General features: G+C 38.9%; 2 protein-coding genes across 2 annotated transcripts; both read left to right on the forward strand.

Annotated features, from left to right (window-relative positions):
* Positions 1–1,436: 1,436 nt before the first annotated feature.
* Positions 1,437–3,190, forward strand: LOC121950515 (protein preY, mitochondrial-like). The gene is given in 3 exon segments (XM_042496540.1): positions 1,437–1,657; positions 1,660–1,709; positions 3,030–3,190. Coding segments are annotated over 3 exon segments (354 nt in total). The 5' UTR covers positions 1,437–1,504; the 3' UTR covers positions 3,181–3,190.
* Positions 3,191–3,371: 181 nt separating this feature from the next.
* LOC121950781 lies at positions 3,372–14,366 on the forward strand. Its single transcript, XM_042496890.1, has 6 exons — positions 3,372–3,524; positions 6,491–6,538; positions 8,328–8,800; positions 8,923–8,979; positions 9,652–9,705; positions 14,243–14,366. The coding sequence occupies exons 1-6, from the start codon at positions 3,372–3,374 to the stop codon at positions 14,364–14,366; spliced, it is 909 nt and encodes a 302-aa protein (XP_042352824.1).
* Positions 14,367–16,022: the final 1,656 nt, after the last annotated feature.

A 16,022-nucleotide genomic window follows, 5' to 3' on the forward strand; every position in this document is an offset into this window, starting at 1 on the left:
GGTTTTGAATACAGAAAAACACACAAAATACATAAAAACAATATATAAAATACACACAATACACACACTAAGGCCAAAATATACAAGATGCTAAATATAGCCAAAATAGAAAATAAATGAAAATTGAAAATAAAAACAAAAAACAACCCCCCACCAAAAAGAATATATATAATATATATGTAATTTAAGATATATATATTTATATAAAAGTAGAAGGTCTCCCATCATAAAGTAGAGTAATGTAATTTAAGAAACCTCTCATTTTCAACGACAATTAACTTTTATCTAATTTAAAAGGTAAAAAAAAAAAAAAAAAAAAAAGTTGTGGTTTCTCCAGAGTTCAAGTCCCAAAAGGTTTCTCTCAGAAACAGAAAAAAAGTTATTTGATTTTCATTTCAAAATCCAAAAATTAAAAACCAGCCAGTTTTAGTTTCAGGGGTCACAAATGCAGTTTTTTGTTTTTTAACTAATACTTTCTTCTTCTTCTGATCTAGACCGGGCCGAGTGAGTCAGCAAACACACAAAGTTTCAGGTAGAAACACAAAGAGACGAAACACAGTTCACACCTCACAGTCTATGATTCACACACACACACACACACACACACACACACACACACACACACACACACACACACACACACACACACACACACACACACACACAGACACACACAGACACACTGACGCTTTCTGGGAGTCACTTTAACAACCAGACCGGCTAAAAAACATCGACACCGCACACAGAATGTGTTTATAAATCTTTCATTATAGAATTTGTTGTTGTTGTTATTGTTATCACTGTTGTTAGCACTATTGCATATTTTGCAGTCATTCTTTTAACTAATTGTCTTTCAATTTATTATTATTATTATTATACTTTCTTTTGTTGCATACCATTTCCAAACAGCTATTTAGTTTGCAAAATACCACAAATAAATTCCTCCAATCAAAATAAACATCCAAAGACATAAATAAATGAATGAATAAATAAAAAAGGTGAAAAAAGAAGAAAAAAAATGGAGAGATGGAGACAATTCAGCAGAAGCAATGGTCACCATATTCTCACTGGTCATATACATCCATTTATTATTATATTATATTATATTATATTATATTATATTATATTATATTATATTATATTATATTATATTATATTATATTATAACAACAACAATAATAATAATAATGATAATAATAATAACAGTTTATTTATTTATTTACTTATTTATTGGTTCCCCAGTTTATTAATTTATTTTTGGGGGGTCTGGGGCGGGTTGGATATGTGTTTGAATGTTTTTGTGTACACTGACTGAAAACCTTATAAATAAAGTTTTTTTAAAAAGCTCTCATATGAGGCGGGTCAACAGCGGAACTAATGATGCCCGTTTCCAGTTTACAGGAAGGGGACTCATATTGCGGTTGCACACTCTTTTGAATAAACGCTTCCTGCTTCCTGTCGGGCTGTTTTGGGATTTTGGGCAGCTCGCGGCTCAGTCTCGGTCATGTTTCGTCGTGTTTTGGGCAGACTGGTGACAGAGACAGTTTTTGTCCAGCAGCATGTGAGTCCTGCAGCTGTGTGTCCCCGTCCGTCCGTGTCCTCCGCGTCGCTCCGCAGCTTCTCTGATGTGAAGGACGAAGTGCAGCCGCCTTTTGACGCGCGTCTCTGCTCCACGTCCTGGTGTGTCCTCTGTCCAAGAAGCCTCTCAGGTGAGACAGACCCGGGACAGACGGATCAGGTCCAGCGAAGCTGCGTCGCTGTTGTCTGTAGCGGAAGCTCAGCGGCCTGTGCAGGAAACACACTGTCCTCTGGAGGCGCCGCAAACCAACGACGCTTCATTTTTTTATTTAGTTTTTAACTTTTATTCGTTTTTTCCAGATATTTTAAACATTACGCGAGCGTTTTTAAAAATTAAATCAGTTAAAAAAAGACAAAACAGAGACAAAAACCTTGTGGACAAACTACAAACAAACACATATAAAGATCTTTATATGAGGGGAGACTGTGATTGGTGATAAACTAAATAAAATTTTAGTTTAATTATTATCAAAATAAATAGTCTTTTGAAATGTTCAGACATGCAAAGTTGTATTTTTGTGAATCTTTTATTCTGAAAATAATGGTAAAGTTTTTAGAAAGAAAAACAAAACAAAAACAAATGCCTCTTGCATTTATGTGAATGTAAAGTAAAAAATGTATTTAACGAAAAAATTCTAAAAATAAAAGCAGATGTTTGGACAAATCCTCCTTTTTACGTTCGAGTTTAGTTATTGTAAAATTGGTCTAAAATCTTTATTCCAAATTACGTAAAAAAAAAACCAAAACAAATTAAATCACACTTTCCTCAGCTGCACGAACTCTTTATTTGGGATGAAATTTAAGACCAATTTTACACTAACCAAAACTGAACAAAAGTTAATAACATTAGGGGTTTCCAAAAAAAAAAAAAAAAAACATTCAAAATGCTAAGAAATGCAAAGCAGTATTTCTGTCGTCTTTTCTGACGTTGCGTTGTAAAATCTGAAAACAATAATAAAGTTTTTAGAAAGAAAAAACAAAAACAAATACCTCCTGCAGTAATGACACAAAAAAGTCACCTTTTATGTTGCAATAAAAATAAAGTAAAAAAGTTTGGGAACCGCTGAGTTAAGATACTGTGAGAGACTTTGTCCATGTTTTGAGGCTGAATGACTCACAGAGCGAGTCTGCTTTCTCATAAAGTTTATTCCTTTTTCTCATAAAGTTTATTCCTTTTTCTTATAAAATTTATTCCTTTTTCTTATAAAATTTATTCCTCTTTCTTATAAAATTGATTCCTTTTTCTCATAAAGTGTAAACCTTTTTCTCACCAGGTTTATTTAGTTATTCGTTAGTTTATGCTACTATTAATCGCATTAATCGCGTTAATCGTCTCTTTGTTTTTAGATTAGTGAATTCAGCCCTTCTGAAGACTTTTTTAGGATCTGTGGGGACTCTGGTTGTTAAGAGCAGCGGTGCGCGTGGATTACGTGGTTTTCGTCTCTCCGCAGGTACGAGCCAAAGACCAACGAGCTGATCAACGAGGAGCTCGGCATCGCCTATCCGATCATCGACGGCATCCCCAACATGATCCCGCAGGAGGCCCGACTCCTGCAGAAAGACCCCGACAACGCGACTTCAACCGGGCCAACACCAGCGTAGAAACTCCGTCCGGACACACACCGTCAGGACACCGTCCAGCTGAGTTCAGGAGACTCAAAAATATTTGGAAAACTAACCGATCTCACTCAGCTCAAACACCAAACTGTATCGCGGCTCAGTGAAAACGTCTTTTCTGCAGCGGTGTCCCGTAAGCAAACACCCCCCCCCCCCCCCCCCCCCCCCCCGCAGGCATGTTTTCGCTGTCCATGATGGTGGGACTCGTCCCCATAGTGTCCCTGCTGGGTTTGTTTTACTCCGCCGCGGTGGACGAGAACTTCCCGCAGGGCTGCACCAGCAGCAGCAGCGTGTGCTTCTACAGCCTGCTGCTGCCCGTCACCGTCCCGGTCTACGTCTTCTTCCACCTCTGGAGCTGGATGGGCATCAAGCTCTTCAGACACAACTAGACCCTGATTCTGACAAAAACCAGAGGGGACAGAGAGACGTCACCTCAGCGCCTTAACCCTTTGAAACCAGAGCTGATATGTTAGATTGGGGGGAGGCAGTGAGCAACTTGGCAAGAAACGTCCCACACAAGATTTTAGGTGACTCATTTTTTCATCTAGAATAAAATTTAAGATCAGTTTTACAATAACCAAAATTGGAGAAAAGACCTTAAACTGACATGCATTACTTACCGTTAGGAGACAACAAATCAAAAAACCACGACAAAAGTCCAGAAAATTATTCATATCGTCATAATTATAGTTAAATATTTAAAATAGTGGTACAGAAATAAATGTATACACATATTTATTTTTTTTTTCCTAATTTTCTTTTGGGTTTATTCTTGTGGGTTTGGACATGTCCCACACATTGCAAAAAATTAGTAAAAAGTGACAGAAAAAGGGCTGATTTTATTCAAAGGGGGAAAATAAAAATTAAAAAAGGAAAAATGTCCAGAAAACTTTTCATAATAATTATAATTATATTGTCTAAATATATATATATTTGAAGTGTTACAGAAAAAAAAATCTACATATATTTCTTTCATTTTCCCCCCATTTTCTTTGTTTATTTACTTTTTGTTTTTTGTTTGACCTTTTTTTTGGCATATTTTCTAGTATTTTTCTGGGAAATAGTTTTTTTTAAATTTCTTGCAAATGTTTGGACCACATATTGTTAAGCTGCTCATTGCCTTCTCCTCGTTTTTGCAAGACATCAAACAATTTTGCTCAGATTTGCACTGCTAAGCTCAGAAAAACTGAAACTTTTAATCCTTTGAAACTGGGCAAATAGTTTAAAAACATGGCAGGAAGGCAATGAGCAACTAAAGATGAAATCACCCAGAAATTAGCAAGAAATTAGGAAAAAAATACCTGAAAATTAGAAAAAGGAAAAAAAAAAGCAGTCAAGTGACAAATGGCAAAGTTAAATAAAAAAATTGAAATATTTAACTATGCTTATTTAAAATGTATTTTCTAGAAAAATTTCCACAGCCTTTTAAAAAAATAATATTCTAAATCTACTAATTTTTGCAATTTATTGGACATTTTTTGAAAAGTTGCTCATTGCTTTTTTCCCGTGTTTTTTGAAAGAAATCAAACCAATTTTCTCAAAGATTTGAATACTTGTGAAAGGCGTCTGAATGCAGTGATGTCGATTCAGGTTTCAAAGGGTTAAGCAGCACGGTGTGAAGCATCGGCAGAAGACTCGGGGAAACTGGGATCTGACTCTCAGTGCTGAAACTGCGGTGTGAAGCTTAATAAGCTCTGTAATGTCTGGTTTTGCTCTTTGTCAGCTTTGATAATCTCTCCGGCTGCTTTGATGAATAAATATGACAGAATGTCGCTCCGGACCGTTCAGAGGGATCATTTCTCACAGAGCAGCAGGGTGAGGGACGGGGACACCTCTGACACACTGAGTTTTCCTCTCTGGGAGAAACGAGGTGCTAAAATAATCCTCTGACGTGCTGGTGTTTGGTGTGTTTTGGTGAGCTGCAGCTGCTTTGGCGTTTCAGCGCTCACAAACACCGTGTTTTTTCCCGTGGTGTCCATGGTAACGTGACAGCATGACGTGTGTCTGCTGTAACACACGCGCTTTGATTGAGATGTGAAATAAACAGACATTTTAGGACACGAGGCAGAACTAAAAAGGTCAGAAGGAAACTGAATGCAAGAAAAAAAAGTGAACTGTCGCAGTTTAAACAGGTCAATCTTAACAGTGAACATGGGGGACTTTTACTGGTTGTCACGTTTGCTTTTGAATGGTGGTTATGTGGTTGTGCTTGATTTCTGTCAAAAACATGGAAAGAAGGCAACGAAGAAGGAAAATTGCCTAAAAATAAACAAAACAAAAACAAAAAATACAACAAGGCAATGAGCAAAGAAATAAATGAGCCAAAAATAAGAAAGATTTTTGTTAAAAAATACACAATAAATTACCTAATTATAAATAAAAATAAAACAAAACAAAAAATAAAGTTTAAAAAAAAAAATTAAATCGCCTTAAAAAAATAAAATAAAATTTCTCAGCTTTTTTTGTTTTCCCTAGCTTTAAAAAAAAAAAATCTAAATCTATTAATTTCTTGCAAGTTGCTCGTTGCCTTTGGCATGTTTTTGAGAGAAATCAAACAAATTTTGCTCAGGGTTTAAAGGGTTAAATACTTGTTAAAAGCATCTGAAAGCAGAAACAAGAAAAGTGATGTCACTTTAGGTTTCAAAGGATTAATTGTGTAAATTGTGACAAACTCCATACGTACATCACTACGAAGGTCAAATTAATAATAAAAAAAATATATACAACTTGTTACTGAAACTGTATATTCTGACACTGTTTAAACTAACGTACAAAACAACTGTTCTGCACATTAAATACACTTAAATCGATCAAATGCTTTCTTAAACACAGAACAGACGACAATCAAAACTATGAACTACAATTTAATGTCCTGAAAACACTCAAAGCTCTCACTGAAAGTGATATTTGTAACCGTAACAACATCTGTTCAACAGCTTCATAGGAAAGTCTAACCCGAAAATTCAAACAACAGACAAATATTACAGGTCATCAACATGAGGAGGACGGTGGGATTCTCCTCTAAAAGTTCATTTTGGGACAGAGTTTCCTTCCTTTTATGATGTTTGATGAGATTTCTCTCTTAATGTTCCTAATAACCTCCATCATGACACGCTGAACGTTCTCGAAATCACTGACGGACTGACCGTCTTTAACTTTAACGTTAAACTCTGCAGGATTTTTCTAAAAATCTGTTTGACTCCCGCAGAAATAATCCCTCTCAGTCAATGTGGTGTTTTTTTATCTGCACAGACTGCCTGCATTTCCTTTTTTTCCTCTTATTTTCTGTGTTCAGGACGTTTATGGACGCTCGGGTGAAGTCGGGACGACCAGGTGCCAGACTGTAAGCAGCGTCCAGGAGACCCGGCACCGAAAAATGGCAGAAAATAGCGAAGCGGGTTTGGCTTTCGCTTTCACGGATAAACAAACGAACATCCTGCAGAGTTTACCTTTAACAACACACCTTTCTACTCAAAGATAAAGTTCAGATTCAGTTTTAGCATCAAGAGCTGAATTTTCATTTACCTGTTAACCCTTCAAGGCCTCGGCAAATTGGCTCGAGCTCTTTCAAAAACATGGGAAGAAGGCAACGAGCAACAGAAGAACTGAACCAGAAATTAGCAAAAAAAAGTTTAAAAAAATACAAGAAAAAATACCTGAAAATTAGCACAAAAGAAACTACAACACAAACAAACCAAAAAAAAGTCTAAAAACAACAAGAAAATGATTGAACAAAATTGCTTAAATTCATTAAAAAAAAAAGAATTTTAAATGTATAATTCTGATAATAAGAAGGCTAGCTGTCTTGATTTTGTGCTCTAGCTTTAAAAAAAAAAAAAATCTATTTTCTTGCAATTTGTGGAACATTTCTTACGTATTTTTACATTTTTTTTCCCATGCTTCTGACAGAAATTGCACCAGTTTGCTCAGGGTTCAAAGAGATAAACACGTGTGAAAGGCATCTGCACATGAAAAGTGATGCTGCTTCAGGTTTTAAAGGGTTACTCTGACACGGAGCTGCGGTTTAACACAAGCTGCTTAAATACTTCAGACATTATAAGTGAGAATTAGTCGGTTAACTTTAATTTCCTGCTGCTCGTATGAGCTCAGTGGACCTTCTTGCTTCTCGTGTTTCTGCTCTGAGTGAGTTTCATCAGCGGAGACTCGGGTCTGGGGGACTGTCCCTCTCCCTTAGTCTTGAAAAAGAAGGACTCGTTGAGTCTCATCTGGACTGCCCACCTGAAGTCAAAAAAAAAAAAAAGTCCGTTTGTTACTCAACGTAGCACTTTGATGACCTCTTACGCAAATTATCCTGATTTAACAGAAACACATTTTTGTCATCAATTATCAGACACAACAGTTTAAAAAATACGAGAAAAAACCAAAACACAATTATTCCATACATACCCGGTCTGTGGCTCTGAACCAGGGGCCAATGTTTTTTCAGCATCGTTCCCTTCAGGGTCAACATATTTAAATATGCAGAAACTCATTTATACAGCCAGCTGTTTCAGGATTGTGCCTGAGAGCTCATTTCCCCACCAGCAAGTGAGGACTTTAATAAGAGTTACAGAAGCTTCTGTTAATACTTTTAGCATAAAAGAGGTGTCAGAGAGCATCACACAGCATCCGAAGAGAGCCTGTTATCAAAAAAAGTGCCAGTGGAGGATCTCCCGCACTCCTGACAGAGGTCCGAGCTAAGTCCCTGATGTCCTAAAATCCTAGAAACTTCCTACAATCAAAAGTGTCCTAAAATCCAAATATTTTGGATTTGGCCCAGTGCCACTATTGAGGCGCCTCCACCAGCAGGTCGGTTTGGTTCGGTCCAGTACACATTTTATTTTATTTTTTGGGCGTTTTCATTGTGAAAAGCTGTGGGTGGTACCGTTTAGTTTTTTAACTGTCCTTCTTTGGTCCCCGCTCTGTTGGGATACTCGGCACGCTGATCCAGCACTAAAACGTGGAGCTACAAACGCTGCATATTGAAAGTCAAAGCGTACTGAACTGAACCAAACCGACCTGCTGGTGGAAACGCCCCAGAAGACACGCGTTATTTGGGGGTAACTGCAGTAAACGGTAGGTGGAGTATCGTGTGGTCTCACCTGGACCAGTCTAGCTTGCCGTTGCGACAGGGGGGGTCGTCCTCGCTGGAGGCGGTCGTGTCTGTCGATTTTGGCTCAGACTCTGACCTGGGGCTCGGAGTTGTTTCTCCTTTACGGTGCGTCCTCACAGACCACGGCTGTCCACCAGAAGGCTCTGTCTTTGCCTCTCTGTCTCTCGTGTGTGAAGATGGACGCAGGTTGGACTCTTTGTGTTCGACCTCGTCTGTCAAAGCGATGTTCAAACACGTCCCGAGGTCTTTTCTGACCCTCTCCGGCAGGCTCAGATCCAACGGCTTCAAGTCCACTAAGCGTGCCGTCAGTCTCGTTTTTTGGCAGAAGTTGAGGTACGAGGAGAGTTCAGTGCTGAAGAAGTTCTCCGTCTGTGTGGACGAGCTCGTCAGGGACATCGTGGGAGGCGCTGAGGGCTCATCTGACACACGTGGAGGACGCATCTTTGACCCTGCGCCATGCAGGGAGGAGTTTACGACGATCGGCTCATCCAGGTATGAATTCACCTCACTGGGTGTTTTATGTGATCCTTTTTCAAGTTTTGTGTTCTGGGTCTGAAAGGACAATTTTCCCTTTTTGGGATTCTCACGTGCTTTGTTTATCTTTTCTTCTTCAGTGAGAAGCAGCTGCGCTGTCATCGGCTTCTGCTCGCTTGTCTTTCCTCGATAGAAATGTAAGTCTTCCGGACATTTGTACGATCGGTCGAGATGCTGTTTTAGCCAAACTATTGACAACTCGTGTGCTTCCGTAAACATCTGAGGGCTTGAAGAAACTGCTTTGTCGCTGGTTTCACCGCTGGAGGGTTCGGAGGGCGACGCTCTGAACGTCTTCTGGGTGATGAACAGGTCCTGGCTGTTTATGTCCTCGCTGGTGCACTGAGATTCGTCACCGTGTGTTTGTCCGGTCGCTGTGATCTGTGAACGGCTCTCACAGACTCTCACAGCTTCATTCTGCAAGAAAACGCTCTCTTTAGGAGTCTGCTGAGCTGAAGAGGTAAGTTTAGGAAGTTTTGCACAGTCGTAGCCCGGTGACAAGTCAAACGCTACCTTCTTTTTTCTTTTGGTTTTCTTCGTGAGGTCTCTGTCAGGTTTTAGTTTGTCGCTTCTTTGTGGCGTCACAATGACCTCTGCTTGTGCCCTGCTGCCCTGTGTGATCACAAAACTGTCATCTAATCCCAAATTCAGCCTGTTTTTCTTTTTCTTCTTTTCTTTCCTTCCCTGCATTGCTTCTTTGAATTTTGAGCATTTCTTTTTCTTTTTCTTTTTCTTTTGGATGCTTTCATCCATTTTCACGTTGTTTTTGTGTTTAAGGCATTTTTTGTCCTTTTTTCTTTTTCCTTTCCCAGGTGTCAAAGTCCAGGGCTCCCAAAAGACGTCCGTCTCCTCACAGTCACTCATGGGTCTGCCCAACACAAAGAGGCAAGTGATTTTTTTTCTCAATTTTAAAGTTTTAAAACTTCATACAGCAGTTTTGAATACATAGTTTGACTTAACCCTTTAAAATCTGAAATGAATTCACTTTCCTTGTTGCCTTCAGATGTCTTTCATAATACTTTGAATTCTGAGCAAATTGGTGCAATTTCTTTTGAAAACAGGGAAAAAGGTAATGATCAGCTTTGTAAGAAATGTCCCATAAACTGCAAGCAATAAATTGATTTAGAAAATAATTTTTAAGAAGCTAGGGAAAAATAAAAAAGCAATATTAAAATTTGAAAGCTGTCCTCGTTGATAACACTGACAGCGTGTCATTTTCAGTTTTGATGATTGCTGAATGTGCATCAGCACCACTGAAAATAAGGAATAAGTCTTTAAATAATATAAATGATGATGATATAAACTTTTTACTTAAAATATATATATATATTTAAAGTAGTAATTACTAGAATTTTAATGAGTAACTGTAATTTAATTACCTATTTTTTTCCTCAGTGCTGTAACTGATTACAGTTACATTTATTTTAACGCTGAAAAATAGTAAGTAATTATTAATAAATGACGGGTAATAATAAATAAGTTTTCTAACACACCTTTAAATCAAGAAGGCCTCCCTTGGAGCTTAGGCGACCCTCAGTGGGGTCAGGACCCGCAGATTTGGAACCAGTAAACCAGCTAACCATTTTAGCGCGTATTTCCTTTCTAAAAAGATACATTTCAAAATAGTACATACATGGAGTCTGCAACAATGTAACTAAACTGTAGCAAGTTGAGGAACAGATTGTGTGAACTACATTTTCTCACACGCATTTTTAAAAATTTAGTTAATATCTCAACGTTAGCTAAAAAACTGGTGGCAAAACACGACGGATTTGGCGAAAAACAGGCCGAAAACCAAACGTTTAGTCAGTATTTTCGTGGTTAAAAAAAGTGAACTTCTTTATACCAAACCAGTAATGTTGACCCATGTGCTGGCCGTAACATAAAATGTACACAATATATACGAAATAACCGAAAAAAATAATCAATAATTACCTCAGAAAGCAGATTAACTCCAGCCGGTAAAGTCAGCTTCAGAGGGACCGTCAGAGTTCACGCTGCATTCAGGTGCTTCACGAAAAAAAAAGACTTCAGACAGACAACATGGACATCTCGGAGTTAAGGTCATATTTTAAAGAAACAAACAAACGTGAATTATTGTTTTATTATTATGAGTTATTTTAGCACATATACATGATAGATAAAAATAGCAAATGACTAATTTTACTAAAAATATATTTGTATGTGGCTGCCCATTTCAGGGTTAAGTTCTCAATAATTTCGGATAGTACATGAAGGAAGCACCGTGCAGTACTGATTAGGAAAAAAACTGCTTGGTAAAGTTCATATAGTCTCTGAGTAAATGAAAAAAATGTTGCAAGAAGTGTTGCAATCATCCCCTGTCTCCAAAGCGTACAGTATAATTGCAGAGTGGATACTACTACTAATTATTATTATTATATTAATATATTAATAATACATATTATTATTACATTACTATAATAATCATAACAATAATAATGATAATGATGATAATAGTAATGATAACAATATTTAATAATCAAGTTTTTTATAGAACTTATCAAAACCAACGTTACAAAGTGCTGTCCACTTAAAATCACAAAAGACAGAAAATTTTTAAAAAACACAACACAAAAGAAAAATATAGGAATAACACACAGGAAAACATTAAAAACAAAACAAAACAAAATCGAATCAAAACAGCGCATTGTAAGACTCAAGTGCAATTTCAGGAGTAAGGTATTGATAAAATAATCATTTAAAAAGAGATTGACTGTTTTTCTAGTGTTTCCACATTTGTCCTTGTGGTGGCAGTGTTGCACTGCTCTGCGCTGCAAAGTTAACTTTGTGTGTGTGTGTGTGTGTGTGTGTGTGTGTGTGTGTGTGTGTATGAAACCAGAATATAAAGAGGGACATTAAAAACAATATGAATTTCACAGATTTTATCATCCAGACTACAACAGACACTTCATTGCTTCCGAATGTTGCTCTCAAAAATAAATTGCACCATTTGAGCCCTGGTGAGGACTATAGACTAAAGTATTGTGGTCAATTTTCTCAGAATAATAAAAATATAGAATATATCAGTTGTATTAGGTGGATTGAACCAACACAGAGGCATATTTTCAGTCTTTTTTTGATGTTTGTAGTATCATCTAAGCCCCATAGACGTCCAGAACTTGATTTCCCAGCAGCTTATATCTATACAGTATTAAATATTGTCAGAGAGCCGCGTGCCAGCCCGAGCAGACTGCATTCCCTCATCCATATTGCTGGAGATATTGCTCTGAGACTTTCTTGGCAGGGCCCCAACTTGTTTTAAAACTGCTTCTAGCTGTAATATATCCCGCTGCTCGCTACTTGACAGACCTGCTAATATAATTTTTTTCTTTTTTTCTGCTGCCAGGCCTTGAATACACCGGTGGAGCGCTGTAGCTGTGTACCCTTTTTTCACTGGGTCTGTTTACTCATGAGAGGTATCCATCATCTCTGACATCCTCCACAGAGCGCCGGGCTGAAGTGATACTGAGAGAGAAGACGCGTGTAAGTCAAACTGTTGTGTGGTGTAGCACAATGATTACATGATCTGTAAGTGGTGATTATTGATGTTTATGTGAAAAAGTAAAAGAAAAAGTAGTCGTCTAGATAAAGAAACACAAAGTTACATACTGAGATGCTTTTGACTGAACACACCAAGGCCATGAAAACAGTACTTTCTGCAGAACTACTTTTGCAGATTTAACCTCTTCACTCACACTCACACACACACACACACACATACACACATACGCATGCTGACCGTCCCGCTGCTCTGATTTAATTGTACAAAGCATTTGGGATTTGCGGTTCTCTAAAACAGGGATTCCCAACTTGCTTTGCTTCTGGGCCACTTTTACAAAATGGTAGGCCAGGGGCCAGTCACAGCTCGAAACATGTTTCTAGGATTTTAGGAAATCTCTGTGATTTTAAGACGTCTTTAGGACTTTAGGTGTTTCTAGGAATTTAGCATGTTTTTAGGATGTTTCAGGACATTATTACGATTTTAGGACGTTTCTAGGATTTTAGAGCGTTTCTAGGATTTTAAGGATTTTTGGGCGATTTTAGAACGTATCTTGGATTTTAGCATGTTTCTGGAATATTTGGATGTTTATAGGATTTCAGGATGTTTCTTGGATTTAAGGGCATTTCTAGGATTTTAAGAGGTTTCTAGGATTTTAGCATGTTTCTAGGATTTGAAGGACATTTGTAGGATTTTAGGACGTTTCTTGGATTTTAAGATGTTTCCGGGATTTCAGGACATTTTTAGGATTTCAAGACATTATAAGGATTCTTGGATTTTAGCGCGTTAGGATTTTAGGACATTACTAATATTTCAGCGATTTTAGCGCTTCTAGGATTTTAGGACATTAGGGTCTTAACTAGGACCTCTGTTGGGTAGTGCAGGTTTATCACACTTTTTTCGATAAACAAGCTCTATTTTGATGCTTTCATTCACTCTGGCATTTTATGTATACTAAAAGTACAAAAGCTGTTCCCAGTGTGAATCACTTCCTTGTTATGTATTAGAAAATGGTTTGGGAGCCATCCAGCACCTTATTGGGGGCCAGATTTGGCCCATTAGCCTTAAATTGAGCATTACTGCTCTAAAAGTTGACCCTGTTTCAACTTCTCCCACCACTGCAACCTAGATACAAAACTCACAGACCAGAGGGGGGAGGATCGGCATTTTTGCTGCAACACCTGATTTGGTGTGAATACAGCTGAAGTCCACGGCACTATATGAACACGCAGAGGGATCTGTGTTCAGCCTACAACTGAAATGAAAATGAAGTCCATGTAGCACACAGTGTGATGCCGTGTTTGCCAGAATCATGTTCCTGCACGTGTCGGGTGGACGCTGACTCAAAAATGACGGTGTGAATCACAGCTTTTGGTCCGATGGGTTGACGCCAGTGACACATACCAGAGTACAGTAACTGAGCACAGACCTGGTTCCAGGCCAGTCCTCACAGCACCCTGACTCATATCTCAAAAACATAAAAAAATTGACCAGGAGTCCGGTCCAAACAGGCTCAATGCTCCCCCAGTGACAGCACAGCCCCCTCACCAACAGGCGGCTCGGACTTGGCAGGAAGTTAGCAGGTCCCTGCCAGGGTTGTTACAACACTAATAACTTCTAAGCTTTCTGGGCAGTGAAGAAGCGCTCTCATAATCTCTACCATCAACATGAATGCTACTCAGCACTTCACCAGCAATTTGGCCTCAAGTTGGCTTGGTTGTGCTATATCCTTTGGATATGTGCACAAGGCCTCATGCAGTAGCTGGAGAGAATGTTAATGTGTTATATTTTCCGCCCATGGTGTATTTTTTGCATGCAGGAGCTCCTCGGTGCAGTGAAGCAGTGCACGATTCAGAGCAGCCTCTTTTCATGCCTCTCTGTAGGTCCCTACAGAAAAGCCTGTGCTTGGAAGGCAGCACGCGGGCGTCACTCAGCAGCAGAGCGAGGGGCTGCATGGCGTCCTCTGACACATTCTCCATCAAGCCCACTCCTCCCAGTGATATCTGACAGAGCTCTCATCAATCCCACACCTCTGCTGACCTTTTCAAAACCGCTCACCTGTTTACAGATACAGGAGTGTTGGGTGATGACTTCTTAGACCGCTTCAGGCTGTGTTTTTCAGGTTCGCTCTCCTGCTTTGTTTTGAAACGACGTCTTCAAGAGCGGTGACAGACTCGACAGAGCGCTCACAGCCTGGTGCTGATATTTGATGCTTCTTTTTTCTTTTTTTTATGTCTCCACCGAGGCTGGAGGCATTATGTTTTCGGGCTGTCTGTCAGTCCGTCTGTCTGTCTCATTCTTGTGGACGCAATATCTTGAACACCTTAAGAGAATTTCTACAAATTTGCACAAACATGCATTTTGACTTGGTCAGTATGTTTACATGATTTTAGAAAAAGTGGAATTATTGTGTTATTTAATTAATTATTGAGTCTGACTCAAACTGGACTTTTGATATACACGTAAATGTGTTAGTCTGACTGAAATTGAATTTCTCAAAGTCAGACTAACACAGCCAGATAATGCGGTTTGGGGTCGATTTACTCCTTCTTATATACATCTCAGTCAGACCTGGACTGGCCTAAGCGTTTTGTGCATGCTCCATAGTCTCCGTCTTGGCTCTGACCCTGAAGTCAAAGATAAGATGCGATGCGATAAGATAAAACTTTATTAATCCTGAAGGAAATTCTTCTGCCAGATTGCCCCAAAAACACAGCAGAGCATCAAATAAGTGAAAATAAAATACAAAGTGTCTGTTTAAAAGTAAAAAGTAATATTTCGCCTGGAGTTTAAAATTGCACAATAACATAAGTAAAGTAATATTGCACAAAAAATACTTCCGTTTTCCTTCCTGCAGAAGGGGGAGGAGTTAGACAGTTGGATTGCCATTGCTAGAAAAGAGCTCCTGTGGCGTTCAGTGGTGCTCCTCGGTGGTCTCAGTCTTCGGCTCATACCTCCACTAAAAACTCCAGTTCCACAGAACAAGCTTTCCTGATGAGCTTATTGAGTCTGTTAGCGTCAGCGGCCTTCTGCCTGCTGTCCCAGCACACGACAGCGTGGAAGATGACGCTGGCCACCACCCAGTGGTAAACCATCTGCAGCGTGGTTCTGCAGACATCGAAAGATCTGAGTGTCCTAAAAAAATACAGACGGCTCTGACCTTTCTTTTACACAGCATCTGTGTTTTTAGTCCAGTCAAGCTTATTGTCTGTATGGACGCCCACGTACTTGTACTCGTCCACAATGTCCACCTCTGATCTGTTGATGGTGACCGGGTTTGGACGGGTCCTTTGTTTCCTAAAGTCCACCAACAACTCCTTTGTCTTTGTGACACTGAGTTACAGGTGGTTTAGTCCACACAGCTAATCCGTAGAAGAAAGCAAAAAATTAGTCTGCGCCCTTCACACTCACAAGAAAACAAACCACATTTGAACCAAACAGCACCAGCTGTGCCAAATCACACCCATACTTTTTACACAATCCAAACTGCACGTATAAAACAAAGCACATACACGGCAATAAAAGTAAATCCATCCAGGCTGCACACCTTTATACATGCACTTCATAAAAGAATGTTTTCACTCATTAGTCTAATTACCATTGACCCATATACAGAGGTTATGCTAATGCAAAATTATCCCTCCCCAGTTTCCACTACATTAA

Source organism: Plectropomus leopardus, chromosome 11 (genome assembly GCF_008729295.1).
Source record: "Plectropomus leopardus isolate mb chromosome 11, YSFRI_Pleo_2.0, whole genome shotgun sequence".
Classification (NCBI taxonomy): domain Eukaryota; kingdom Metazoa; phylum Chordata; class Actinopteri; order Perciformes; family Serranidae; genus Plectropomus; species Plectropomus leopardus.